General features: G+C 43.6%; 1 protein-coding gene across 2 annotated transcripts in view; it reads left to right on the top strand.

Moving 5' to 3' along the window:
* CRYL1 (crystallin lambda 1) overlaps positions 1 to 26,491 on the top strand; it is a 141,995-nt gene that overhangs the window by 93,277 nt on the left and 22,227 nt on the right. For both annotated transcript variants that reach the window (XM_070520370.1, XM_014837169.3), the window contains exons 4-5: positions 16,772 to 16,933; positions 23,281 to 23,475. In XM_070520370.1, coding sequence (XP_070376471.1) covers positions 16,772 to 16,933; positions 23,281 to 23,475 — 357 coding nt within the window. The remainder of the gene's footprint in view (positions 1 to 16,771; positions 16,934 to 23,280; positions 23,476 to 26,491) is intronic.

Genomic DNA, 26,491 nt, shown 5'->3' with positions numbered 1-26,491 from the left:
CTTGTCAGGTCATGTTGAGGTGACGTCCCACGTGCCACAACTAGAAGGACCTACAACTAAAATATACAACCGTGTACTGGGGTCTTTGGGAAGAAAGAAAAAGAAAGAAAGAAAGATATAAAACCCTGTGTTAAAATGGTCAAATTTCTGAATTGCTGATTCACACACAAAAATATATACAAAGGCAAAAGCAGTATGAAAATCTGTAGGTCTTCTTTTCCCTGGAAGAAAATCAGAGATTGAGAAAGCCCTTTTGGTGAGTGTATGCTTATCCACTCTTGGTGCATTTGGGGGAGTTAGGGGTGATTTTGTAGGGCTGCTGTAACAAGTTACCACAAACTTGGTGACTTAAGACAACAGATGTATTTTCTCAAGTTCTGGAGGCTGGAAGCCTGAACGTCAGGCACTGGCAGGACCACGCTCTCTCTGACAGTCCCAGGAGAGCATCTGTCCTTAGCTCTTCCAGCTTCTGGGGTGGCCAGCAGTCCTTGGTGCTCCTCGGCTTACAGCGCATCACCCTAGCTTCTGCCTCCATCATCACGTGGCCATGGCCTTCTTCCCTGCGTGACTCCTCTGTGTCTCTGTGTCCAAATCTCCTTTTCCTTTCTCTTATAAAGACATCAGTCATTGGATTTAGGGTCTACACTAATCCAGTATTACTGTTTTTTTTTTTTTTTTTGGTGACGAAGATTGGCCCTGAGCTAACATCTGTGCCAGTCTTCCTCTATTTTGTATGTGGGACGCCACCACAGCATGGCTTGATGAGTGGTGTAGGTCTGTGCCCAGGATCCAAACCAGTGAACCCCAGGCTGCGGAAGCAGAGTGTGTGAACTTAACCACTATGCACTGGGCCAGCCCTCCAATTACCTCTTTTTAACTTCATTACCTCTGTAAAGGCCCTATTTCCAAAGAAGGTCACACAGGTGCTAGGGGTAAGTACTTTGGCTTATCTTTCTGGGGGGCACAGTTCAACCCACAGCACCCCTTTTGTTTTAAATGGGCACATGCTCTAATCTCATCCCTGGGATCCTGCCCTGTGGAAATGGCCTCCGTCTGCACAAACGTACGCATTCAGGGTTGTTTATCACAGCATGGTTTGTAATAAAAGAAAACTACAAACAACCTACATGTCTTTCAAAAGGAGAGTAGAAAACCATGAGATATTTATGTACTGGCACGTTATACAGCTTTTAAGGAGGAGGTAACCCATCTGTACTGACTGAGAAAGATGCCTGTGTCAGTCCACAGATCAGCTTACAGAGCTCCAGTTCCATCTCTGTCTTTTTTTTAAAGATTGGCACCTAAGCTAACATCTGTTGCCAACCTTCTTTTTTTTTCCTTTCTCCCCAAATCCCCCCAGTACACAGTTGTATGTTTTAGTTGTGGGTCCTTCTAGTTGTGTATGTGGGATGCTACCTCAGCATGGCCTGATGAGCGGTGCCATGTCCGCGCCCAGGATCCGAACTGGCGAAACCCTGGGGCTTTGAAGAGGAGTGCATGAACTTAACCACTCGGCCGAGGGGCCAGCCCCTCCATCTGTCTTTATATCTGTCTACGTGGCCTGTTACTGCTTTTATTTTACTTTAATTTTTTTATTGAGGTATAATTGACATATATTAGTTTCGGGCATATAACATCATGCTTCGATATTTGTGTATGTTGGAGAATGATGGCCTGTTACTGTTTTTAAGGGTGGACTAACTGCACGTACATGTGTATGTGACGTGTCTGTGTTATGTTTAAGCATAGAAAAAATTCTGGCAAAATGCCACCCACACTGTTGGCAGTAGTTGTCTGAAGATAGGTTGAGAGCTGAGGGGCGTCTGTTTCCGTGGTGTGCACAGCATTTTCTAGTGATGTCCTTTACAGGCTGTGCCTCGGTTAGCTTCCTTTGTAGAATACATAGAGAAGGTTTCTGCTTTTCTTTCTCTGCTCTGAACTGTTGGTCTGATGTGGGATTATATGTTCTGGAAGGTATGTTAGCACTCAGGCTAGACACTCTGCTGGCGTATTTTTTTCATCAATTATGACAAAAAGTTAAAAAACAGAAAAGTGTGGAGAATAATACAACTTCTACTCACCCACCACCTGGAACTAACAAATGCCCCGCATTGTCTTCTTTGCTCATTAATCTTTCCTTTATTTCTTTGAAACAAAGCACTGTGAATATATTTGAAGTTCCCTCTGAGCTCCGCCCCAAAACCCTTTCTCCTCCTTCCTTCCTGAAAGGCAACCATTGCCATGAGTCTGATGGATTTCCTTTCTGTCCATACTTTTGTACTGTGAGTGCACGTTTCTGACAATAAATAAGTTTTGTGTGCTTTAAAGTTTTATTTGAATGTTATATGTAATTTGCATAATGTGTATATTCATATATACAAAAATGTGTATTTTTAAAACGTATTTTTTCACTCAGTTTTATTCTTTTTGAGATCTATTCTTGACATGTTAACTCCTTTTTATTCATTTTAATCTTTTTCATTTTAATTTCAGTTAATATGAATATGCCACAATTTGTATAATCTCTGTTTGATGGACACTTAGATTGCTTTAGCTTCTTGCTGTTAGATACAGTGGTGCCGCTTACAGCTTTGTGTGGTCTCCGTGTGGACATGTAAGAGAGTTCTTTGCATATATACTCAGAGGTAACATTTCTGGCTTGTAGGATTTGTGCATTTTTAGCTCTACTGGATATTGTCCAATATCATATGTCATATTGTCATAATGTCCAGAATGGTTATATCATTGTCTGTGTTTTCCAACTGTATTGAGTTTTGAATTCTCTAAATCCTCTTTATCCTTTAACATCATCACCCTGTTTAGTTTTTGCCAGTCTGTTGAGTGTGAAATGATGTCATGGTTTTAATTCGCATTTCCGTAGGTAAGACTAAGATGACGCACCTTTCAATATGTTGTTGGTCCGCTGGGCTTCCTCTGCTGTAGCTGCTGTTCATATCCTATGCTCCTTTCTTCACGGAGTGGTCAGTCCTTTTCTGATTGATGAGTGCTTTTCAGAGATTGATCTTAGTTTCTTTTCCATTATCCCTTCTCATCAGTGGCTGTGGTACTTTTGGCAACATGTTCTTTTAGTTTATTTTGGATATATTTTTAAATTATTGGCTTACAGTTACACAGTACAAAACAAATGTTCTATTCTGTAGTCACATTTTTTTTCTCATCTCCTGTTGCCAACAATATGGAGTCTGTTTGCTCCACTGTGCTCCTCGCTGTCTCCCTTCTCTGCATTTTCATTCACAGAGTGAGGATTATGCACACCGGGGCACCTAGAGATCGTTGCATGCAGTGTCCTTGTGGGGTGAGAGGGGTGCCCCAGGATGCAGGGAAGCTTGTCTCCATTCGGTTGGATAGGATGCAGTTAGCTATTGAGTATCCATGAACCTTTCAATGAAAACCAAATTTTTTATTTTGGGGGCAGTAGCTCTCATATTAGGAAAAGTATGGCAAAGTCACTCTGGAAACTTCCCTATCTGAGCTAAATGATTTGGGACACGGAGAGACAGCACATCTGCTAGGTTGTTCGTGGAAAGGGATCAGAAAGGCTCTCAATTTGGCAAGGACATGGGTCACTTTTGCCTTGAAGAAGCCTCCACCTTCTTTGGGAATAACTGGGATTTTAAGCAAACTTTACACATCGCTCATAAAGGGCATGGCAGAATTCCTCCAGCCTGTTGGAGGGTGAGGGAAAGAGCTCCTAAGACGGTTATCGAGAGCTCAGTACAGTCGACTTCCTCAGTGACGTGCAGGAAGGAGGAGTCTTGTATATTTTCTTCTTGAGTAAAACCCGGCAAGATGTGTCTTAACCACACTCCCTGGGTGTGAGCTCTTCATGCTAAAATGGTGGCAAAGTAGCAGATTGCAAACCAGTTTGTACAGAGATCTCATTTTTCAGGGAAAACACTGTGAAAGACACAGGTGTCAAAAATGATTCTCTCTTGGAGGTGGAGAAACAGATTTCTTGTTTACAAAAATGGGTAATATAAATATGTGAGTATTCTGAGAATTAAATAAAGAGGTTTATAAAGTGCTTACTGTGGACCAGGTGTACTGTTTGAGAAGCTCAGTAAATGTTAGTATGATAATGATTTGCTTTTAGAGCTTCTTATGTCAACAGTTTTACTTATGCTTTTTTGATGTTTAAGTTCAATTTAGGCAACTTTGGCTGTATTTCTGATTATGAAGGCTGTGTGAATGTGTATTTCCTGCAAGTTTTAGAAAAACTACATCCTATGCCTATTGCTTTAGGAAGGAATAAACTCAGTAGCCTCCCGCCCCATAGTTGACCAGAATTAAGTGAACTGCCAAACCTGAGGCTCCACCCAGACTTCCTTTGCAATGAGAGCCTTGGGTCTAGACAGTAGCTGAAGGCCTGTACAAAGCCAAGTGGGTGAAACTGGTGATCTCTCCTTGAAAATATGGCCAAGAGTGAAAGAACTACTTAGTTATTATTTTAAATGTAGGCCGAAAATTGGCTTATGTTGGTATGTAATGACATCCCTGGTAATGGAGGTGCCAAGATAATATTCACATTGCCAAGTCAATGAAAACGTCTTTCTCTTCCTAAGAGGCCTGGCTGGATTCCAGCTCCCTCTTTAGGCCAGTGTTCAAACTTGTCATAGTTTATTTTGTTGCTCTGTTTTCAGGCAACAGATTTGGTCATTGCTTTTGTTGTATGAGTGCTGAAAGGGTGTCCTAAATATCCACCTACTCAATAGATAGTCATCTGAATCATGATTCTCTGGAGATTACCGCTGGCACAACCGTCTGCCAGTTCACCGAAGCCAGAGCCTGGGAGCCATCTCAACTCATCCTCTTCCTGACCTCCCACATCCAACAAACGATTCTGCTTCTTGAAATGGTTCTGAAATCCATCACTTCTTCTTTTTCTATTTTCCATTGCTTTAGATTCTTTCTAAGTGGTCATTCTGATCAATACTCCACAGTTTCAGACCCTTCAATCATTTCCTACTGTCGACAGGATATAAACTGAGCTCCTTGGCCCGATCTGCAAGCATTCTGTGATGTGTTCCCTGCCTACCTCTCGCCTCATCTCTTCCACCCTCTCCTCCTACCAAACTGAGCTCTTCAAAGGTCTACGAGCACACCTGTGCTTTGGGAAAAGTCCTGTTCCTCTTTGCAACCCATCTCAAGGCTTTCTGTGAGGGCTTCTTAAGTGACTCCTTTCTCTCCCCTCCTCCCCTGCTCTGGGAATCAATCAGGTTTTATCCCACCACTGAACCATTTACGTAGTCTTATTCTGGGATGAATCATGCTGCATTGTGGGAGGTTGTTTATCTGGGGGTTTCTGTACTTGGTTAGGAGCTGCTCGAAGGCAAGACCATGTCAGCTTGAGGTTTGTGATGCAAGTCATTTGCCCAGTGCTCAAGCCCATTGTCTAGAGAAGGATTGCTGTCTGGAACCACCATCTTTTTAATAAGGGTTAACAAAATTTACTATATTAGTGTATGTAAAAATAGACAAAAAATATAAACACGAGATGGATTAAATAAATGAGTATTTTTAAAAGTGCTAAAATGCTGTAGAAGATAGCATAGGTCCTATAACATTGACATAGGAGGGCCTTACAATGTGAGATACAGAACCTGTGGACCTAATGAAACAAATGCTGCATTTGTAAAAATTAAACCTCTGTAGGCAAGAGATACTGTGACCAAAATAAAAGATAAGCAGCAGACCTGAAAAAACTATTTTCGATGTTCAAATCACATTAAAAAATATGAAATTCAGTGGGAAAAGACAAAGAATTCAATAGGAAAATGGCAAAGGATAGGAAGAGTCAGTTCCCAAAGAGGCAAACCAAATAGTCAGTAAAGGTGTGAAAAGGTGGTAACCCTTGTGAATATTCAGGGAAGTGATAGGTGAAACAGTTGGCTGTGGCAGTCAAGGCGGTGACTGCCCTCGGGGAGGCCGCCTGCAGCGAAGCCGCGCGCAGCTTCTGGGCTGCCGGGGAGGGTTGGTGTGCTGGTGACACAGTGTGCTCACTTGTGCAGTCTCATGTGTATATTTCCTGTGTGTATGTTACTCTTTGATGGATTATTTAATTACTGAACTCTTATAAAAGAAAAAAAATAACTGCCTATTCTTTTTGCCTCTGAGATTGGCATAGATGAAGAAGATAGCATCCAGTGTCATGAGAATGTGGTGAAATGGCTGTTCTTCTCCATTGTCCATAGGAGTGGAGCTGTCACTCTCTTGGTGCCACCTTTTGGGAAGGATCATTTGGCAATTTGTAATTAAAAATAAACTATTAATTTCTCTGCTTTAGTTATCACAGCATTGTTAGTGGTAATGAACAATAGGAAACACCCTAATTACAGTCATCCCTCGGTATTGGTGGGGGACTGGTTTCAGAACACCCTGCGGATACCACAGTCTGTGGGTGCTCAAGTCCCTGCAGTTGGCCTGAGTATCCAGATTCAACCGACCACGGATCGAAAATATCTCTATACTGTATCTTTGATCCATGGTTGGTTGAATTCATAGATGCAGAACCTGCACATACAGAGGCCCAGCTGTCTCTGCAGGTAGAGAAATGGTAAAGATTTGGAGCATCCATCCGTGGGGACTCATGTGGCTGTTCAAAGTGTTTATGAGATATTAAGAGAGGGAGAATTGCTAAACAATGTATAAAGTAGGAACCAATTTTGTTAAAAGAAAAAATCCAAATCATTGGTGTACGTTTGTATAAACTAAAAAAAATCTAAAGTATTTTAACAGTGAAGGTTAGATTGGAAGGGGAAAGGCGCGTGGACCCTCACTTTCTCCTTCGGATTTTGTTGCAGTGTCTGTATTCTTTAATATTTTTTAAAAGGACGAGATTGAACAAAGTTTTTATGTCATGTTTTTGGTTGTAACTTCTGGTGAAATGGGTCCTGGTGACTACTTTGGCATCAGATTTGCACTGGACATAGGGCTGCTCAGGAACTGGCCTAGAGCTGCACTGTCTAGTAGGGCAACCACCAGCTCCATGTGGCTCTTAAGCACTTGAAACATGCTCATCAAAATTGAGATCTGTTGGGGCCGGCCCAGTGGTACAGTAGTTAAGTTCGCATGTTCCACTTCGGCGGCCCATGGTTCGCTGGTTTGGATCCCAGGTGTGGACCTACACACCGCTTGTTCAGCCATGCTGTGGCAGCATCCCACATATGAAGTAGAGGAAGATGGACATGGATGTTAGCTCAGGGCCAGTCTTCCTTATCAAAAAGAGGAGGATTGGCAGCAGATGTTAGCTCAGGGCTAATCTTCCTCAAAAAAAAATTGAGATGTGTTGTCAAGTGCAAAATTCCCACTGGATTTCAAAGACTTACTATGGAAAAAAGAAAGGAATGTAAAATATCTCAGTAATTTTTAGTATTGATTACATGTTGAAATGACAATATTTGGGTATATTGAGTTAAATAAAATATGTGTTAAAATTAAGTTCACCTGTCTTTTTACTCTTTTAATGTGGCTACTAGAAAATTTAGAGTTGCATAGGTAACTCACATTATAATTGGATAGTTGGTCTGGAATGTAAGACCCCAGCAAGCCCCCTGGCCTGTGAAATGCGTCGAGGTCCCGTGTTGTTCCCCTTGGGCCAGGCCTGCCCTTTTGGTTATTGTTTAAAGGGAGATAACCACTCATGTAACTTACCTTTGTACATTTGACCAGCTCTCTGCCCAGAGCAGAGTATTGTGGTTCTGCTAACACACTTGTTTTCAAACTTCTGGGGATATATTTGAGTGAATTATCTACGAATGTGCTGTATTTCATCATATTGAAGATGATGTTGATTGTAAGACATCTTTTGATTTCAGAAGCATTGAGAAACAAAGTGCAAATTAGAATAGATGACATAGAGTATTATCTAACCCTGGACCTATTTGGTGCTATGGGTTTCTTCCTCTGTTAATTTGTAAATGAATAAACCGAATTTTTCTGGGACCTTTAGGATTGCTGGAATCAGTGTCCATAGAGTTGAAGAGTCTGGCTTTGGAGCAGCCTGCCTGGGCTCAGCTTATGCTTCTGCCCCTTGTTTTCTGGTAGCCTGTGTAGCTCGTTAAACTTCTTTGTGCTTCAGTCTCATCCTTTGTAAAAAGGATCACAAGTGTACCTACGACCATCCAGTTGTCATGAGAGTGAAGTGAGTGAATGGATGGTAAAGGAGCTCATGTGTGTGCAGCACTTGGAGCAGTGCCTGGGACAGCCCAAGCCCAGCATGGTGGGTCTTGTCTGTCAGCCCTTCGAGGTGGGCATGCCATCCCCATTTTGTAGATGAGGGAACTGAATTGACTGCTGTTCTGCTTTTAGTAAGCAGACTTTATCTTCTGTTATCATATTGTTTTTCTGAGCTAAAAGTAAATTTAAGATTTCTAGTTAAGTAAGTGCCATAGGCCTGGTGATGTATTGTGTATCATTAACCTGGAATTGGACGAATGTTGCATTTCATCTGAACTCATTTCCACATCAGTTATTCTCACAGATTTAGAGAGAACATGCAGAATAACCTGGAAGTATATTGTGGTGGATTGGAATTGTCCACCCCAAGATATGTCTCTTTGGCATGAGGATTATTTTGGGCTGTTACTTTTAAAAACTGCAGATAGGAAAGAAACTCTGAAAAGTAGAATTTACTTACCCTTTGTTAAGAGACATTTTCATTTGTATTTACTAGTGTTGGGGGATTAACATCTAAGGAGAGGATCAAAGAGGACACTAAAGAGCACCCTGAGGGTGGGGGAGAATACCCCTGCTGAATCAAACTTGAGAGGAGTCCCCAGTCCAGGGCGAGTCCAGACCTTGCTGAAGAAGGTGTGGCTGTGGCTCAGTGGATGGAGGACACCTCTCATTCTCCAGGTTACTTAAATTGGATGCTTGGCTTATTAATATTTTAGGGTTTCTTTTCTTTAAAAAAATTTTGAAAAATAAATCTCTTTAATAACTGTTTTAGTCATACCCCACAGATTTTGATATGCAGTATTTCATTGCTTCTCAGTTCTAAGTATATTTTAAATTCCATTGGGATTTCATTTTTTCCCATGAACTATTTAGAATTTTATTTCCATTTTCTAGGTCTATAGGGTAATTTTTTGTTTGTGATTTCTGTCTACTTGCATTGCAGTTAGAAAAAATGGCTTATGTGGGATGAGTCTTTTGGAATTACTGAAATCTGTGTTAGAATTTAGTAAATAGGCACCTTTTATAAATGTTTTGTGTGTGCTTGAAAAGAACGTGTATTTTTCAGTAGTTGGACGCAGGGTTCTCTGTATGTCTAGTAGATCAAACTTATTAATTGTGTTGCTCATTTCTTCCATGTGCTTACTGAATTTTTGCATCACTAATTGAGAGAGGGATGTTAACATGTTATATCACAATGGTAGGTTTGTCTGATTCCCCTTTTTGACTGTCAATTTTTGTTTTAGATTTTGTCTAATTTCCTTAATACTGTCTTCTAGTTCATTAATTTTCTCTTCACCTGTATTTATCTCATTGCTTAACATATTTGCTAATTTTATTTTTAATTCCAATTTCTAGATGTTCTAGTTAGTGCTTTTTCAAATCTACCTGGTCTTTCTGGTTTGATTCCTTTCTTATACTTTTAATTAATTTAAATGTACTTATTTTACTAGATTCTCCTATTTTTTAGTTATGTGAAGTTCTGGTCTTTGTTCTGTCTAGATGGTTTCACATATTTCATAATTTGGGGTTGTTAGTTTTCTTCAGTGGTGCTCTTTATTTGTGAATCCCAAGAAAGGTGAGGCCTCTTTCAGCAAGTGTCTCTCCAGAGTTCTTTTGAGTTTGTGTCTACCGACCTTATTGCTAGCCCGGGAGCAATTTTTATGTTACTTTCTTAGCTTAGGAGTGTGCAGACAACATGTATAACATAATTTTGAACCCCAAACCTGGGTGAAAGTCAGGCTTATGAAAATGGATTCACATATTAGTTTACCTCCCCCTCTACCCCGTAACTTTCCCAATTAGAGCCCAGATCAAGACAAGCTTTCCTGTCTTCTGCCTCAGCAGATGGCCTATTTTTTTGTTTAAACTAGTTCACTAGTTCACTGAAAATATAGCCTTTTGAGAGTCTCAGCTTTATCACAGGGGTCTTGATTCTAACTCCCTGAATCCTGAGGGCATTTGAACCCTCTCCCCAGCTCACTGAAATCTACTCCCTAACCCAGATGGTCACAGCATCATTCTAATGGGGGCTGCTTTGACTTTCAGCTTCCTTGTTTATTTTACCTGATGATTTTCCTTACTTTTTTGAGATCTCAGCTATTCATTTAAAAAGATGATTTGTTTTATACAGAATTATCCAATATTTGTGAAGGGAAGACTTTTAGGTGTCCTAGTCCATTATATTGCCAGAACCAGAAGTCTCTATCGGTTTTATGGAAGAAATTTTTATTAACATACACACTCTCTTTTTCAACTTTTTAAGAATTTGGCATGAATTTTCCTATCCACCTTTGTTTTCAGGGTTATATACATTTTCTTTTTTTGATAGCTGTGTGGTACCTGTTGGGGAAATCTAATGAGGGGTTATTTTTAGCTGAATTCTATTGTAGGTCAAAGGTCAGTTTTCAGTAAACACACAGACAAACCAATAAATAAACAAACAAATACATATATACATTTATGTTAACTTCTTTCTAAATCCATCTCTTGTCTTTTCTGAGTGAGATGTAAAATATCAGGACTGCTGTTAACCAGAGCCGTGTCTGAGCCCCTCAGTTTTGTGTGGCCTGGTAATACAGGTCATTGAAGTAGTCATCCCACCATCACTTCCGTGACTCTGATACTTCCAGGAAACTTCCTGCTCTTGGAGTGGGGAGGACTCATAGTTAAGGATGTAGGGGTGACAGGACGTGCCTCTTTATACAGTGTCTGGCAAGGAACACACTGCTTAGTGGCTTCTGAATGTTTAGCAGAATAAGAATGGGAGTCATAATACCCCCAGTAATTCATGGATGACCCCATGTGTGTATATCATCCTATCTTACCATGGACCAGAGTTACTATCGAAACTGAGAGATAAGTTACTACACATGTTTGTATTAAGTAACTGCTGACACACAGAAAAGATCAAATAAGGACCATAAAAGAAAAAGATTCCGTTTTTAAAAAGACGAGTTTAAAATGAAATGAAACAAATGTTGATTATTACAGATAAAATTATAAATCTCTTTTTAAAAAAGCAAGGTGTTGGTTCTGTTCAGTGACATAGACAAGGAAGCGAGATTGAGTGGATAAGAAAGGAATCAGAACAGGGGATGAAGATCAGATCTGATTGTCACAGCTGAATAAAACCAGTGCTGTTGAAAAAGATAATCATTTGTATGTTTAAAATAATAAAAATAGCCTGAATTTCTTCTAAAGCAGTTATAAAATTCCTACCTGAAATTTATAATCCCAGCTAATCTTGAAACCTCTATTATTAGTTAAAATATTTTTCTTCACTGCAAATGTCTTGTCCCAGCAACTAGAGAGAGTGTATTACTTAAAGAAGAGGAAAACTGCCTTTTAGAGTACTTAACACAAACTTTTTAAAGCAAATGTTGTGCTTATGCAACTGTTAGCATAACTGCTTTCACTTTTTGGTTTTTCCTCTGGACAGATGGAGCCAAGACACAAGTAGCTAGTGCTTTGATGATGCTATTCCTGTTGAAAATGCTATAAAATTATTTTATAGTCAATTGTATACATATACATGGTTACAAGTGAAACTACTTGTGTGATACTGTAAGACAAAGTTTTCAAAAATGAGAATGTTTTCATGAAACAGTGATTGTCATCCTAACAAAATATATTGAATGTAAATTATTGTTTTACTTATAACAATCACAGAGTGTTTTGGCCAAAAACATCTAGCTAAGTTATTCTCAACAAGAGGGGAGTGTATTTTAATTTCCATGGTTCCCCCCCCCCCAACTTTATAAGTAGCCTTTCCCCACCTACCAGTTCTCTGCTGCCTTGAGAATTGCTGCTGCATAAACAGAGACGTCGCTGATGGGAATGCATTACACGTGTCCAATATGGAGCTTCAGTTAGTTACATAAAAAATTAACTGATGGAGTCCTCTCAAAGTCTCATTTGTCACCTGGAATTTAAGATACTCCTCCCTAATATTAAATGGCCTTAGCATTGATGTGATGTTCTTCACATCAACTTTTTATTTTCCATTTTTCTTCTTAAAAATTTATTCTTTGTGCCTTACTTAAAGAATCCTTCTCCAGTTTTGAGTTTCATGCTATTCCCAGCACTTTGTTAAATAAAAAATTGTATTTAAAAATCTCACTTCTTTCTCATGAGAAATATTATTTAGAAATGTAGTAAAACTATATGCTAATTTCAGGCTTAAATGAAATATTGAAAAAATTTTTTTATGTCAGGCATTTAACCCAATCCTAAATAAATAATTCCATAAAAGGTACCCCCCCAAAAATCACTGGAATGAAGATGGGCATAGACGCATCATCAAGCAGCAGTTGGTCTGGGTGCTTCTTCAGCCTCTTCCCCTTTTCCTGTGGTTCCCGGGGAAGGACTTCTATTTAAAGCAAACAGCAATAATCCTGGTCATCTTAACACCTAATCCCCCGGAAGTAACTTGCTAAAAATATGATCTACACTGAGTTTTACTTTGTAACAATCTCTCTTGATTGGGTATAATTTGTCCTAGATTATTGTAGACCTCTGTTTAGGGTCTGTAATATGTTTAAAAAAAAAAAACCAAAAAACTTTATTTTGATTTTTAAGGGAAAAAATGAGCCTCTGGTAAAAAATGAGCCTCTGGTTAGGGCGCAGTAGTTTGTTGCTTGTGATATTGAAAACTTGTACTCTTTCCCTTTCTTTTCTCTTAACACATACTTCTAGAGCAAGAGGATTTTGTTTGTTTGTTTGCAAATGATGTCCATCTCCTAAGAAGTCTAGTCATAGCAATCTATTAATCTGATCGATTTTTAAGATTGTGCTCTTGGAAGAAATAGTGAAGAGAAATGGGTGGTGATGATTAGACAGAGTGAAGCAAGAGATTTAATTAGTGCTAACAGATGGACTGTAGAATGTAAATCATGTCCATCTTCAATTTGAGAATGAATTCCTTCTGCCATGATTGCAGTAAGATTTTAAGATTTTTTTTTTCCTTTTTCTTCCCAAAGCCCCCCAGTACATAGTTGTGTATTCTTCGTTGTGGGTCCTTCTAGTTGTGGCATGTGGGACGCTGCCTCAGCGTGGTTTGATGAGCAGTGCCATGTCCGCATCCAGGATTCAAACCAACGAAACACTGGGCCGCCTGCAGTGGAGCATGCGAACCGAACCACTCGGCCACGGGGCCAGCCCCTGCAGTAGGATTTTAGCTCTTCGTTCTTTTCTTGTCATGTCTTTCCCTCCAAAATTGGCTAATAGAACTTCTTTGCATGTAAAATACCTTATGTACTGAAGTCTGTTGTTTTTTTTTTTTGAGGAAGATTAGCCCTGAGCTAACACCTCCCGCCAATCCTCCTCTTTTTGCTGAGGAAGACTGGCCCTGAGCTAACATCTGTGCCCATCTTCCTCTACTTTATATGTGGGATGCCTACCACAGCATGGCTTGCCAAGCGTGCCATGTCTGCACCTGGGATCTGAACCAGCGAACCCCGGGCTGCCGAAGCAGAATGTGTACACTTAATTGCTGCGCCACTGGGCCGGCCTCTGAAGTCTTCTAATTTAGTTTTTCACTCTTTCTCGAAAGTGCATTGAAAATTGTTTCTAGATATTTTGCATTAACAAATGTAGATTTTCTAGCAACAGGATGCCTATCTAATATGCCTGAACTGATTTTTTTAAAGTCAATGAAATTTCGTTTTCCCCCATGAAAATATTTGTTTTGAAAAATGTACGCTGTTGCACAGCAGGTGGGGAAATTTCAGCCCTGAGTTCTTATCTAGCAGCCTTTGGCCTGGGTATCCTCCAGGACACCGACTGCTGCTTTTCTAAGACAGTCCTAATGAGTTGAATGCTGTCACAGGGAACTTAGCAATAATAAAACACAGAAGTTTGTAAATGATTTACTTTTTAACATATGAGTGAGTTAGAGAGAATTAAAAGTGATACCCACAATACCATCATTCAGTTTCTTCCGTTCAAGAAGGGAAAGGAAAAGGAGTGTTTTACATGTCACCCTACTTTTAACTCTGATACTGCCTGCGATGAGGACACTCCTTTTCATGTACTAGTAATAGTGGTGATGCTTGGGAAGTTACATGGCGCTTTACTGGTCCCCAGAGTTTTGTTTTGTTTGTCAAATCTGAGCATGCTGCTGTGGTGGTTGTGCGTGAGAATATCACGTATTGTGTTGTGTCTCCCTCTTACCTCAAAACAAATAAAACACAAACAAACAAGAGTCATTGCTTTGAAAATGCTGTCAGAGTTTAATTAAGCAAAGCCAAGCTAATTACCTTCAGTAATGATAGCATTTTTGCTTCAGTTTTGGTGGCTTTCTCTAGAAAGGACCCCTGAAAGACTCCTGTGAGCTGAGAGAGCTGGGGGTGCATTCCCAGCTGGTCACATTGCTGTGGGTTAGAGAGAGAATCTGCTGTGCAGCTGGGTTCTCAGTTGTCTCATTGTTTGGTGTTCTTCACTGCCTTTCTTCCCAGCCCCTCTGGAGCAAAGAGAATGACTGTGGTCTCTCAGCCTGGTAATCAGCCGCAAGGGATTGAGGTCTGGATTGGTGGTGCTTCAGACTCCCTTTCTCAGAGAAGGGGTGACAGCTCCTGAATGAACAGCAAGGAAGTGAACTCAAGGCTTGACATGGGCGGGGGCATTATAACCCTGGCCTAGCAAGTCAAACACACTTGGGTTACTTTGAAAAACAACAGCAGCAGCAAAAATTCAAGCAAATGTGCCATTAAAAACCCTTACATAATTGTAGCAGGTTTGGGTTTCCTCTGGTTCAAGTTTTCTTGCCTCTTTGATAATCAAACGATCTGAAGAAAGGCATAGAGTTTCAGGGGAGAATCTGCATGACAGGCTCACAATACGGCTATTCACGAGGACTCTTTTATTAGCTTAAACAGTATCTGCATCGTTCTTAGTCTCTGGCTTTACTACAAGGCTCCATTTAAACTTAACCCAGCTTGCAGACTTAACTGATCCAGGAATCACTCAGTACAGCCAGCCAGCTACTGTAGCTTTTTCCTCCTTTTGATAAGGGTGTTTAACACAATGGGGTTCACAGTTCTTAAATGACTCCGTTTTTTTTTTCTGTCTTTGAGATGTGGTGCTTATATGACCTTTTGTTCTTAATAAAATTCCACATAGTTTGATTATATTTTTAAAAAGCATAAACAAACACAATATTGACTCCTTACCCTTAGAGTAAAACTTTGAAAATCTCATAGATGATATAGAAATGGAATTCATATCAAAATATGAACACAGCTGACTTTAATATATTACTTATTATTATTAACTATTAGATATTATGAAATCAAACTTGAAAATATTTTCTTTATTTTTGAGGGGTGATTCTGCTATCAGGACACGCTTAACTGGTCCCTGATTAGCCGGTGGCGGGGGTCAGTGGGGGGAAGCCCTGACATCAGAGTGGAGAGAGCCCTGAGGGTGTATTTTGTAGCACACCACACTGAGAGTACTGATGACCCACACTTGGGGTCCACCCCTCAGAATAGTGGGGTCTCAAACTTTGGTAAGCACAGAAGTCATCAGAATGTTTGATGAAAATGCAGATGCCTTGACCCTGCCCCCAGAGGCTCTGATTCAGTATGTCTGGGATTGGGGCTGAGGGTTTGCATTTTTAACAAGCATCCACTTGATTCTGATGCTGATGGTCATTGGACCATACTGAGAACCATTATCCTAAATTCACCAGGGAATGTTGGGAGTTCACGATGCCTCCTCCCTGAAGGGCCTCTTGCCTCCAAGTAAGTGGGGACCCGTCTTGGGTAGGAGTGACCCCTGCTGTGATTTCCCAGAGGTGTTGGTGGCCAGAGGGGAAGGACGCCTCTCGTGTTTCCAGTGTTGGGGCAGCTTGTGTATCCTCCCTTTGGGCTTCCATCCACAACAGGGCAGTACCCACCAAGCGTATCACATTCCCAGAAGCACGCCTCACCTAGGGGCCAGCACTTGGGTGTTTGAGAATGTCGTCTCACTCCCACCCCAGCTTTGCATGTGATTAGAATTTCACAGCAGTTGTTATCTACGGTATTTAATCCAAATTTGCTTCTCTATCCTCCTCCTCTACCCCTATTAAAGTAATTTTAGATGTCGGGAAACAAAGGCCTTTTTCAAAAGGATTTCCAATTAGAAATGGATTCTCAAGAAGCCTTTTGGGAATTATGGATGTAACAGGTTTTTTCATTTCACGAAGGTAAGATTTTTCCTTGGAGATGAGTTGATCTGATGGTCAGAACAGATAGGGAAAATAGACGGTACTGACTACTGCTGACGTTGAGGGCACTTTGCCTGAGGTGCTGCTGTGTGTCCTGTTTGTACAATCCACCCCCATATAGCCGTGGACTTCTTTATTATGAGAATTCTCAGGCATACACAAAACTACAAAGTACAACTGCTATATGTGCATCGCTGTTTCCAGAGTTATCAAAATATGTCATTTTTTCAGCAGCTTTTTGTTTTGTTCTTAAATTTTGCTGGTGGTTCTCTAATGGGCTCATTTAGGAGTGAATGCAACATGAAATGCTTTGCTTGGGCTGGTGGCGCAGTGACTTTGAGTAGTGACGTGGACGTGTCTTTTCAGGAATGTGTTCCAGAAAACCTGGAGCTGAAGAGGAAGATCTTCGCTCAGTTGGACCGAGCCGTCGACGACACGATTGTCTTGAGCAGCTCCACCTCGTGCCTCCTGCCCTCCCAGCTGTTTGCCGGTTTGGCACATGTGAAGCAGTGCATTGTGGCCCATCCTGTTAGTATGTCACACCTCGAGCTTTGATTGGGTCTCATTCTGTTCTTCATGAGTAATATGTTTTGACTAATTTGCTAGTATTCTTTAATTGCTTTATCGAGATATAATGCACATACTGCACAATTTAACAGTTGAAATTGTACAATTCAATGGTTTTTAGTTTATTTAGAGAGTTGTGCAATACCAGCATTTTTTAAAAGAATTTTATCCCAGAATTCCTTGGATTGTCTCTGTGTAGCTGATACATAATGGGATAGAATGAGCAACACTCACAGACTTTCACCCTCGTGTAATTCCTGTCTAGCTAAGGAGACAGACTACTAAATAAATAATTCCACCACCCAGGAAAAAGTGCTACGTTAAAAAAAAATGTATACACCAAGCAGGATTTTGTAGATATGTCACTTGTACTATGTAGTTTACTGAACACAATTCAGAGTGTCAGACTTGCTAAAATACAAATTCTAGGTCCTATTCCCAGGGTTCTGATTCAAGAAGTCTGACTTTACTCACCTCCTTTTTCTTGTTGTTCCTGTCCACTCATCTGTTGTAATTAACGCTGCAAACTTACTAGGAGTGCGTTAGGAGGTGTGATGGCCAGAGAGGGATTTCAAGGGTCACTTGTGGACGTTTGAGTGCTGTGAGGTCAGCGTGCCCTTGGAGAACTGGGACAGCCTGTTAGAACAGAAGAGCTAACTTAGCTCAAGCCCTGATAATATGACAGTATATGGTGACAACCACACCCTTAGCACCACCAGGCTGTCAGAGGTTAAGGCTGGGGAGAGGTTAGACTGGATAGGATCTGGTTGGCTTGATGATGGAGGAGAGAGTATGAGGCTGGGAAAGACCCTCTGCCAAGAACAAGCATGGGGCATGCAGAATCGAGAGGAGACCAGCTTGCCTGAAAGAGCAGGACTCTGGAGAACCGTGGGAGTTACTTGGAAGAATCGGGGCTGAATTGGGAAGAGACAGAGCAGCATGGAGATGTGGTAGAAAGGCTGCCTCTGGAGGGAAATATAAAGGCCCCTTCTGTGTTGGAGGAGGCTCGGAGAAGGCAGCCGCTGCTTCACAGGACTCGGGCAGCATTCCACGTGGGAGGGACCAGGGCCTGGCTGAGGCGAGGTGCCCTGGGAGAGCAGGCAAATTCTTCCTTCTGAGCAAGAGTAGTTTAGAGTGGGGAAGTAACAGGTTTGCTCAGGGAGGTGAAGAAGAAGGGTGAGTCGGAGATGCCTGCTAGACTTCATATGCTGAGAAGAGGGGCATCCTGGACCACCGTTCCTGTAACTGTGGTTCTGGATTGCCTCTTACTGAAGTATAGTGGAAATGTGAAGAATGCTTATAAAATAAGGAGACTTAGACCCATAGAACATGGACGAAAACCAGTCACCTTCAGTTACCACCCAAATAGAAGTGGAATTAGCACCAAGATGGACCTTAATTGAAGCATCCAAATGCCCCGTCCTGTGAACTGTCATGCCTTTGCTCCTGTGACATTTACGTGTCAGTGCAAAGGGCTCGCAGGCCATAACCACTTACTAGATCGTTACTCGATCGCTTCAGTGAAAGATGTAGGCCTCCTGCTTGAAAGCTTCCAATTTCTCACCAGTGCTTTTACTTGTAAGTCAATTTAAAAACACAACTAAATCAACTTGTTCAGAAAATACTTCCTAAGTTCCTAAGACTTTTACCACATCTCTTCAGTTTTAAACCTCCTGATGGGCGAGACCACACCTTGCTCGCTTTCGTTGTCACAGCTGGCACAGCCCCTCTGACTAGTAGTTCAGTCAGTAACTGTTGAGTAATGACATTTCTCTCCCTCACACAATCCAGTATTGCTCACTGTTACTTATTTAATCAAAGCCAAGCAGCATAAAGTCCAAATCTTATTTTAAAAATTAACCTCTCATTACTTTCATAAATTATTTTTAACCAAAATTGATGTTAACTAAAGCAAATCCAATCACCGAAGTTGACTGTCTTTGGAATTTTGTCCCTTCTCTCTTCTATGCTTGTGCTGCTCACCTTTTCATCATTCCACTGACCTCTAGGAGAGTGGGAAAAAACGTCTGTAATAATTCAGTCTAAACTGATGGGCAGTCCCTAAATAATCCCAAACCATTTATAATCTTTGGGGAGCTGCAGAGTTTTCCATTCAGCCCTCCAGGCCATATAAGGGAGGCTTGGCCCGTCAGCTCCATGCAATGGCCTTTGGCTTCCTGCGTCGGTCATCCCGAATTCTTGGCCCAGACAGGAGACAGAATAAAGGAGAAGGAAGTCTGGTCATGCCTCTGAAAGACCCTGGCAAAAGTGGATATTCAGCAACTGAAAGGTTCCTGTGTCCACAGCCAATAAGCCTCAACCCTGCCCGTGTTCTCTTGGGCACCTTTTCCAGTGGAGGAGGGGGCTTTTCAGGTGCTCTCAGTGCTGGGGGCAGGGAAGGCGCTAACGGTGGGCATGGGCTCCCAGCACCAGGTCGTCAGATCGTCAGACGGGAGTTTAGAGTGGGCTTTGTAGACTCAAGCCAGGAAAAGTGACAGGCTCAGGAAGAGGGGCCTCAAGACAGCTTCCCTGTGTCTCTGACGTTCTTCCTCTCAAATGCTGTTTGCGTTGCCTTTCCTGTCTGCCTCGTCTCCCGTGGTGTGTAGAAGGGTTGGGCATGACCATTGGTGGTCGGGTGTTGGCTGATGACTGTCTGAAGGTTGTTTGCTTGCAGTTTCTCTTGGTGCTTAGAATCTATGTTAGCAGTCAATCAGAACAGCAGTTTCCTACTGATATTTTCAGCCACACTTTACAGAGGCTTTTCTCTTTTTTCTTCTTTATTTCACTGGGGATGTGGTAGTGGTCTGATGGAGCTGGTGGGGCTTCTTGGGCCCATTATGTGCTCTTGATTCTGCTCCTGCCTCTTACGGATGCCCCGTAGGTGAGGCTGCCTGGGCAGGATGTGTTGGCTCACAGGAGATAGAGTCTTAGGCAGAAGTAGCTGCGACACACAGGTCTGTTGCAGTCACTCGTTAGCCACGGAGCTGAATCAGGCCTTCTTGCATAAGGTGCCCAGAATGTTCCCGTCTGGGCACTTCTTGCCTATGCTTGCACTTTTCTGACTCACTCTCTTACCTGAACCGTTTGCACTCGTGTCGGTGGTAATTTGAATGTTCCATTTGTGGGTTTGATTTATAGAGAGTGTATGTGTCTACGTGTCCCTTGTACACTGCATAGCACTGCCTGTTCCAGATTGTCGGGTCTCTCAGTTTAGGGCAAGTTCAGGAAGGGGGCGGGGTTGTCACTGATGTAAATTATCAAAATACTAAGGGATTAAATCCTCTCAACCAGCTGTAAACAAGAAGCCCCTTCATTTTTGGCCCCTATTGTAAAGAGGAGGAGGAATTCACCTGGAGAGAGTGCGGCCCCATCGGTGTATGTGAATGAATCGCACGTCACTGAGCTGTCCTCTGGGAGAAGGGACAGGCTGCCTCTTCTCTGCGTTGACTTGGGTTAGTCCGCTGTGGAGAACAGACGGAGCCTCTGTGCTGGGCGCCCTGTGCTATCGCTGCGATCACATGCCTGCCAGGCTGCTCCAGATTCTGGGCAGGCTTTTCACCGAGCTGAATGGAGAGTGGCGCCTGGGGCCATCCTCAACCTGCGCTCTCACAGAGCCTCCTGTCCGCAGGCCTCTCTTGTGCCTCCAGCAAAGCGCAGAGCCCAGGGGCCATCTCCTGTGCCCTTTAGGGAAATTGCCTCCTTTTCTCGTTTGTTGTTCTCATTCCTGAGGGTGTGCTTCCCAGCCTTCCTCCTAGGCCACAGCAGAAGGCCCGCACTGCAGCCCTTAGGAGGAGAGGGACTCTGCAGGAACCAGCCTGGGCCTGATCCTTCCGGCAGACTCACTGCTTTGGCTCTCTCTTCTCCTCGTCCTTCCTCCCGTCATCTCCACCCTGTTAAAGTTAAGGGGCATCTGTCACTATTGTCAGGATCCTTCTCTGAGCCTGAGAGAAGGGTTGATGTCCTTGTCCAAGGACCAAGGTGCTGGGGCAGGAACAACCCCACCCAAGCCCTGAGAGGTCCTTTCCCAATAGCTTACCAGCCTGAGCATGTGGACACAGAAGCAAGGAAACTGTTTTCGGAAGTACAAAAGGCCCCATCACAAAGGGCCCTAACTGCATTTAGTCTGCTGTATGCCTTTTACAGCGGCTCATGCGAATCTCTGTAGGGTTTTGAGCTGGAGGGGGTGTGATCAGGGTCCTGTTTTTAATTTTTTTTTCAATTGTGGTAAAATGCACATAACATTTACCATCTTAACCATTTTTAATTGTACCGCTCGGTGCTATTAAGTACAGTCACGTAGTTCTGCAGCTGTCACCATTGTCCATCTCCCGAACTTGTTTCATCTTGCAAAACTGAAACTCTGTCCTCATTAAACAGCTTCCCTTTCCCCTCCCCCAGCCCCTGGCAGCCACCATTCTCCTTCCTGTCTCTGCAGATTTGACGGGCTCCTGCCTGACAAGGCTCACCTGGCAGTGACAGGAAAGATGAGCCTGGAGGGGAGGCCGGTGGGGAGACCCCAGAGTCTAAGTGGAGTGGTGGCCTGAACTAAGTGTGTGGCAGCAGGAATGGTTTTTTTGAGGGATATGGATAGAATTGACAGCACTTTTGTCACTGATCGGAAGTGGAGGAGGCAAGGGAGATGCAGGGACCAAGGATACTCCTCATGGTAGTAACCTGGGTGTTGGGGATATGATGGTGTTCTCTAGGAAGAGGATGGAGAGACGTGAATTTAACTGACAACAGGTTAAGTGTATGCTTGTGGTGTGTCTGAGGGAAAGTGTCCGGTGCAGTTGTCAGCATAGGCCTACAGTGGGAGCTGAGCTGCGTGTGAGGCCTCTGCACCTTGGCAGTGGTGAGGCCCTGGGAGCTGAGGAGCTCTCCCAAGGGTCTGAGAGGGAGGCCATTGGTGGTGGCCTGGGTGCACCTTCAGTTAAAGAAAGTTTGGGCAGCAGGAGAACCTGCAAGGAAGACCGAGATGAGGGAACTGGCAAGCTGTATGTAAAAATGCTTTTTAATTGTTTGTCTCAGTCTGTGTTTTTGCTACCCACAAGGCTTAGAACATTGAATAGACACTAAGCCCAACATCCCTGCTTTATAGTAAGGTAAAGTTCTTTGGAGATAGCTGTTCTTCCAGTTCTTATAATTCTGCTTTTTAAAAAGGTCAGAGGTTAAATATTTTTGTAAGAATTCATTGGTTATAGGCAGGAGAGAAGTGATTCAGTTGAGGCATTAGTTTATCATTTATTTATCTGAAAACAGATGCCATCCTCTCCTGCTTTCTAAGAGGATGAGACAGTGTGACCAGGACAGCTGAGGAGGAGGGGACCTCTGAAGTGAGGCTGCCTCTCCAAGGTGGTGTCCTAGGAGAAGAAAACTTTTCTTTCCGTCTTCTGTCAAAGTCATTGGAAAATGGTTGCTTCTCGTAGTTACTCAGTGACTGTGAGATTCTGCCAGTTTTCATCTGTCTCTGGGGAAGAACCATTTACATGTGTCATCTGGGGCCAGTTTACTGCAGTGCATTTGGGTCAGTGAGGCTCACCAGCTTCTACCCAGCACCGTTTTCTTCCAACATTTGATACTCCTCTGTGGGAATCTTCAAGAATGGTTTCTCAAAGTTAACCAAGAAGACCAGAGCCAAAAGTTTAAATGCTGTGCTAGGCAAGCATTTCCATCAGGACCCACTTGCCACGGACAGACCTTCCTGCCTCAGACCATAGCACCACGTGGAGGCTGCTGAGGGGCCTACTGCCATGTGATTTCTCCATGAGGTTCAACTGGGGAAGTGGATCCTTGAGGCTTGACATGGAGAAGTTAAGGAAATACCATGTTTTGCGAAGATGCTGTCACTAATTTTTAACACTGACATGTAGAATGGCGGGAAGCTGCAGTGACTAGGGTGGGAAGAAGTGGCTGGGGGGTGGCCGGAGGGTGGGTGGCTGCCTCTGAAGTCTGGATGTCTGGGAGCAGAGGAATGCTGTGGTGGTTGGGGGGGGGGGGTGGAGATGAGCTGGAAATGTATAGGGTGGTAATGTGTGCCTCCAGACATCAGCCTCATGTGTTGCTTATGACTTTTCTTTGAACAAAACCACACAGTTCTGTACTTAAATTCTCTCTTTTTCTCTCTGCTTCATGAATTACTTTACTTCTCAAATTTCTTGCCATTGGATGCCAAAAATAAAGAGGCCTTTACAAAGATGAATCCTCCCCATCTGACCATTCCTGATAGGTCAACAAAGTTGGCCAGAACAGCAGCGCAAACTCCAGAGCCATCTTCTTGACACTCTCTCCTTCTGTCTCCCTCTCATAAGGTAAATCCACCATATTATGTCCCGTTGGTTGAGCTGGTCCCACACCCGGAGACGTCCCCTGCCACAGTGGACAGAACCCATGCCCTGATGCAGAAGATCGGACAGTCCCCGATCAGGGTCCTGAAGGAGATCGACGGCTTCGCTCTGAATCGCCTCCAGTTCGCGATCATCAGCGAGGCCTGGAGGCTCGTGCAGGTGCGTGGCTGCTCTCTGTCCTCTGGCCATCTGAGCTGAAGAGGGGGAGGAGCTCCTGGGGCGCTGGCATCGGAAAGTCAGATAACGCTTGATCCTACCTGCCCTATTCTGGAGACTGAGGGCAAACTTTGCTCTCAGGTTCAGTCAAAAGGCAGCGAAGATAAAATGTAGCAACTCATTGTCTATTTCAGGGATTCCTGTGTTAGAGTAAGCCATTTGATACTCAGATGTGATGGCACGTCTCTGCTTCCTGTCTTTCCATGTCATTACCACATGATCATCTCTGTGTGACAGGCTGCATTCTCCCACAGTCTCAGACCCCCCCCCCAGTGTTAGAATTTTTCCTAAAAAATTATATTTTGAGTAAAGTAAACTTGTATCCTCTCAAGGAATCCAGTTTATTTCAAGAGCTTGAGAAAGAAACAATGGAAACATTTAGACTTGTTAGTAATATTCTTGTTTTACATATAAATAGGAAATTATCTATATACATATTTAACCCCATCCTTCAATTAAAAGATTTTACATGTGACTTAAAAAATTGCCTAGCTTTGGGGCCGACCCGGTGGCGCAGCAATTAAGTGCACACGTTCCGCTTCGGCGGCCCGGGGTTCACCAGTTTGGATCCCGGGTGCGGACGTGGCACCGTTTGGCACGCCATGCTGTGGCAGGCGTCCCACGTGTAAAGTAGAGGAAGATGGGCATGGATGTTAGCTCAGGGCCAGTCTTCCTCAGAAAAAAGAGGAGGATTGGCAGCAGATGTTAGCTCAGGGCTAATCATCCTCCAAAAAAAAAAAAAAATTTCCTAGCTGCATCCATTCCTGTCTCTGTATGAGGGACCTGGTGCCTGGCAGGATAGACGTCAGGGCAGGACCTGGAGTGGAGAGTTGGGGCCTCTGGTCTCTGTCACTCCCTTCCTGACGCTTCCCCAGCTTCTGCATGGGCAGCCCTGCTCTCTGCCCACACTCATATGCAGAAACATGGTGGGGCGAGTGAGAGTCCCTCCAGGTCCAGGAGGTGAGGGGCTCAGCTGAATCCCCTTTCCCTGGAATGGGCCCATGGCTCCCTGTCTTGACTTCTGTGGCCACCTGAGACAGGAACAAGGAAGCTGGCCGTGGGCATTGTATTTTAGCTTCCCGGGGCAGGATGCAGGGACCTGCTCACCTCCCAGTCCTGGCGTTTGGGCAGATCCCCGTTAGGTTCAGCAACTGACCTGACTGCCACGTGCGTTTGCCGCCCAATAGCTGCAAGTCTGTGTCCTCACTGTTTAAATACACTTAATGCACCTGTGTCTGCAAGAGACTGTGCTGCCATTGCCGCAGTTAAGTCTGCAGTCTTGATTTCTTAGTCATTGTAGAATGTTTTTGAATATCAGTTAGTGGTAGAGTACTCTAAAGAAACACTGAACTAAAGCACCCCTTGGGAGATCTACTTAAAATATTTTTACTGGTCTAGGGAGGGAACAATGTAATAGGCCACAAGAAGAGTTCAATGTTGCAGTAAAACACTGTGGGAGGTTTTAAGGCAATTTTGTCTCCTATTTGTAAGGTATGTTAGCACCCCAAAGAGAAAAAGAAAAGCCCTGAGTCCAAGCTGAAAGATGTGGGCCAACTCAAGGAAAAAGTTGGAGATTCTGTGTCAGGGAATTGGGTGGGAGTCATGTACAAAGCTTTCTGTTTTGACCTCAAAGTGGAACTGGCTGCCGTCTGGAAGCTCAAGCTGGGAAGAGCAATGAGGATTCCTGTCTCCCTTCACTGCTTGGAAGAGGAGGGAAGGCTGAAGGCTTGTTGCGTGTGGTTGCCCTGGGAGTTCTTACTGCCTCGCTTTGGGTACCCTTCTTTCCGTCGTCCTGTCTCCAGGGCTAATGGCACACTGAGTGTAGTCCTGTTACTGGCTGGTGGGAGTGTTCTCACTCCCGGTCTTCAGGGCTGACACACCTTCTGAGAGAGTGAACCCTGCGTATGTCTCTACATCGGCTGCTGTGGGACTTGTGTGGCTCAAGTTCCCATAGGAACCAAGTGCTCAAATCCAGCAGGATACAGTTTGAATGTGACAAAATGAGAAGAGGCTGCAGAAATGAGAAGATTCAAGAGTGTGAATAGAACCCAGAGAATTGCATTTGGTGAAAGTCTAGAAGATAATTCACTTTAAAAAACAAAGATCATCTCCAGACAGTGAGAATAAGGCAGATGTAGAAACTGTGGGTCCCTCTCTCCAGGCTGGGGTGAGGGTGGGCTGGGAAGAGACTGTGGGGCCTCCCTGAGCCCTGCCGTGGAGCCTTACGGGGACGGCTGAGTGCTCAGCTCTGGGGCTGGGGCTCGCAGAGGGGAGCAGGGAAGGGGGGCGGGGTTGCCAGTGTTGCGCCTGCTTTCAGCATCCATGTGCAGGGGCAGCCCCTTTCTTGGCTGCCCAGGCCCGGGAGGGTGGCGAGCACATCAGACATGCACCTGCTCCCAGAGTAGTTGCTTCTCAGGGCAGAGAAGGCTGTGGTGTGGGTTTCTGAACGTCCACACAGAGGCCCTGCTTTTCTGAGGCTCCAGGGCAGCCATGCTCTGAGAGGAATCTCCCCCACGTTCACTGTACCAGCCACAGGATGCCTCCCACTGAGCACCCAGCCCAGCTCTTGGCCCTGTACCCAGCAGAGACACGAAAGGCACGTTTGTCTTACCACCCCCACCTCCTCCTCATGGGAACAGTGGATCAATATTTCTGCCCATTCGGAGGATGGGTTTAAGGATTCTTGACTTTATTGCATGAATTTCTTAAAAGAAAACCGAGGCTGCTTGTGATCTGTTTGCACTTGAGATACTGAGAGTCCGGAAGGGTTTGAACGCCTCCCCAGGGCCCCGCCTTTACCTGTGCCAGTCCACAGTCAGTGCTGGGCTTATCCACACTCCTGGACTCTCAGTTTCAGAGCCAGTTGAACTCGAATTTAGATTTTGGAGTGTTCCAAGTTTACCTCAAAACATTTAAGGGCAACTTTAATATAAAAAGCTGAATTGGGGAAGTTTTACAG

Source organism: Equus asinus, chromosome 11 (assembly GCF_041296235.1).
Source record: "Equus asinus isolate D_3611 breed Donkey chromosome 11, EquAss-T2T_v2, whole genome shotgun sequence".
NCBI classification, from domain to species: Eukaryota; Metazoa; Chordata; class Mammalia; order Perissodactyla; family Equidae; genus Equus; species Equus asinus.
The sequence above is the reverse complement of the archived record's forward strand: the minus strand, read 5'-3'. Positions and strand labels throughout refer to the sequence as shown.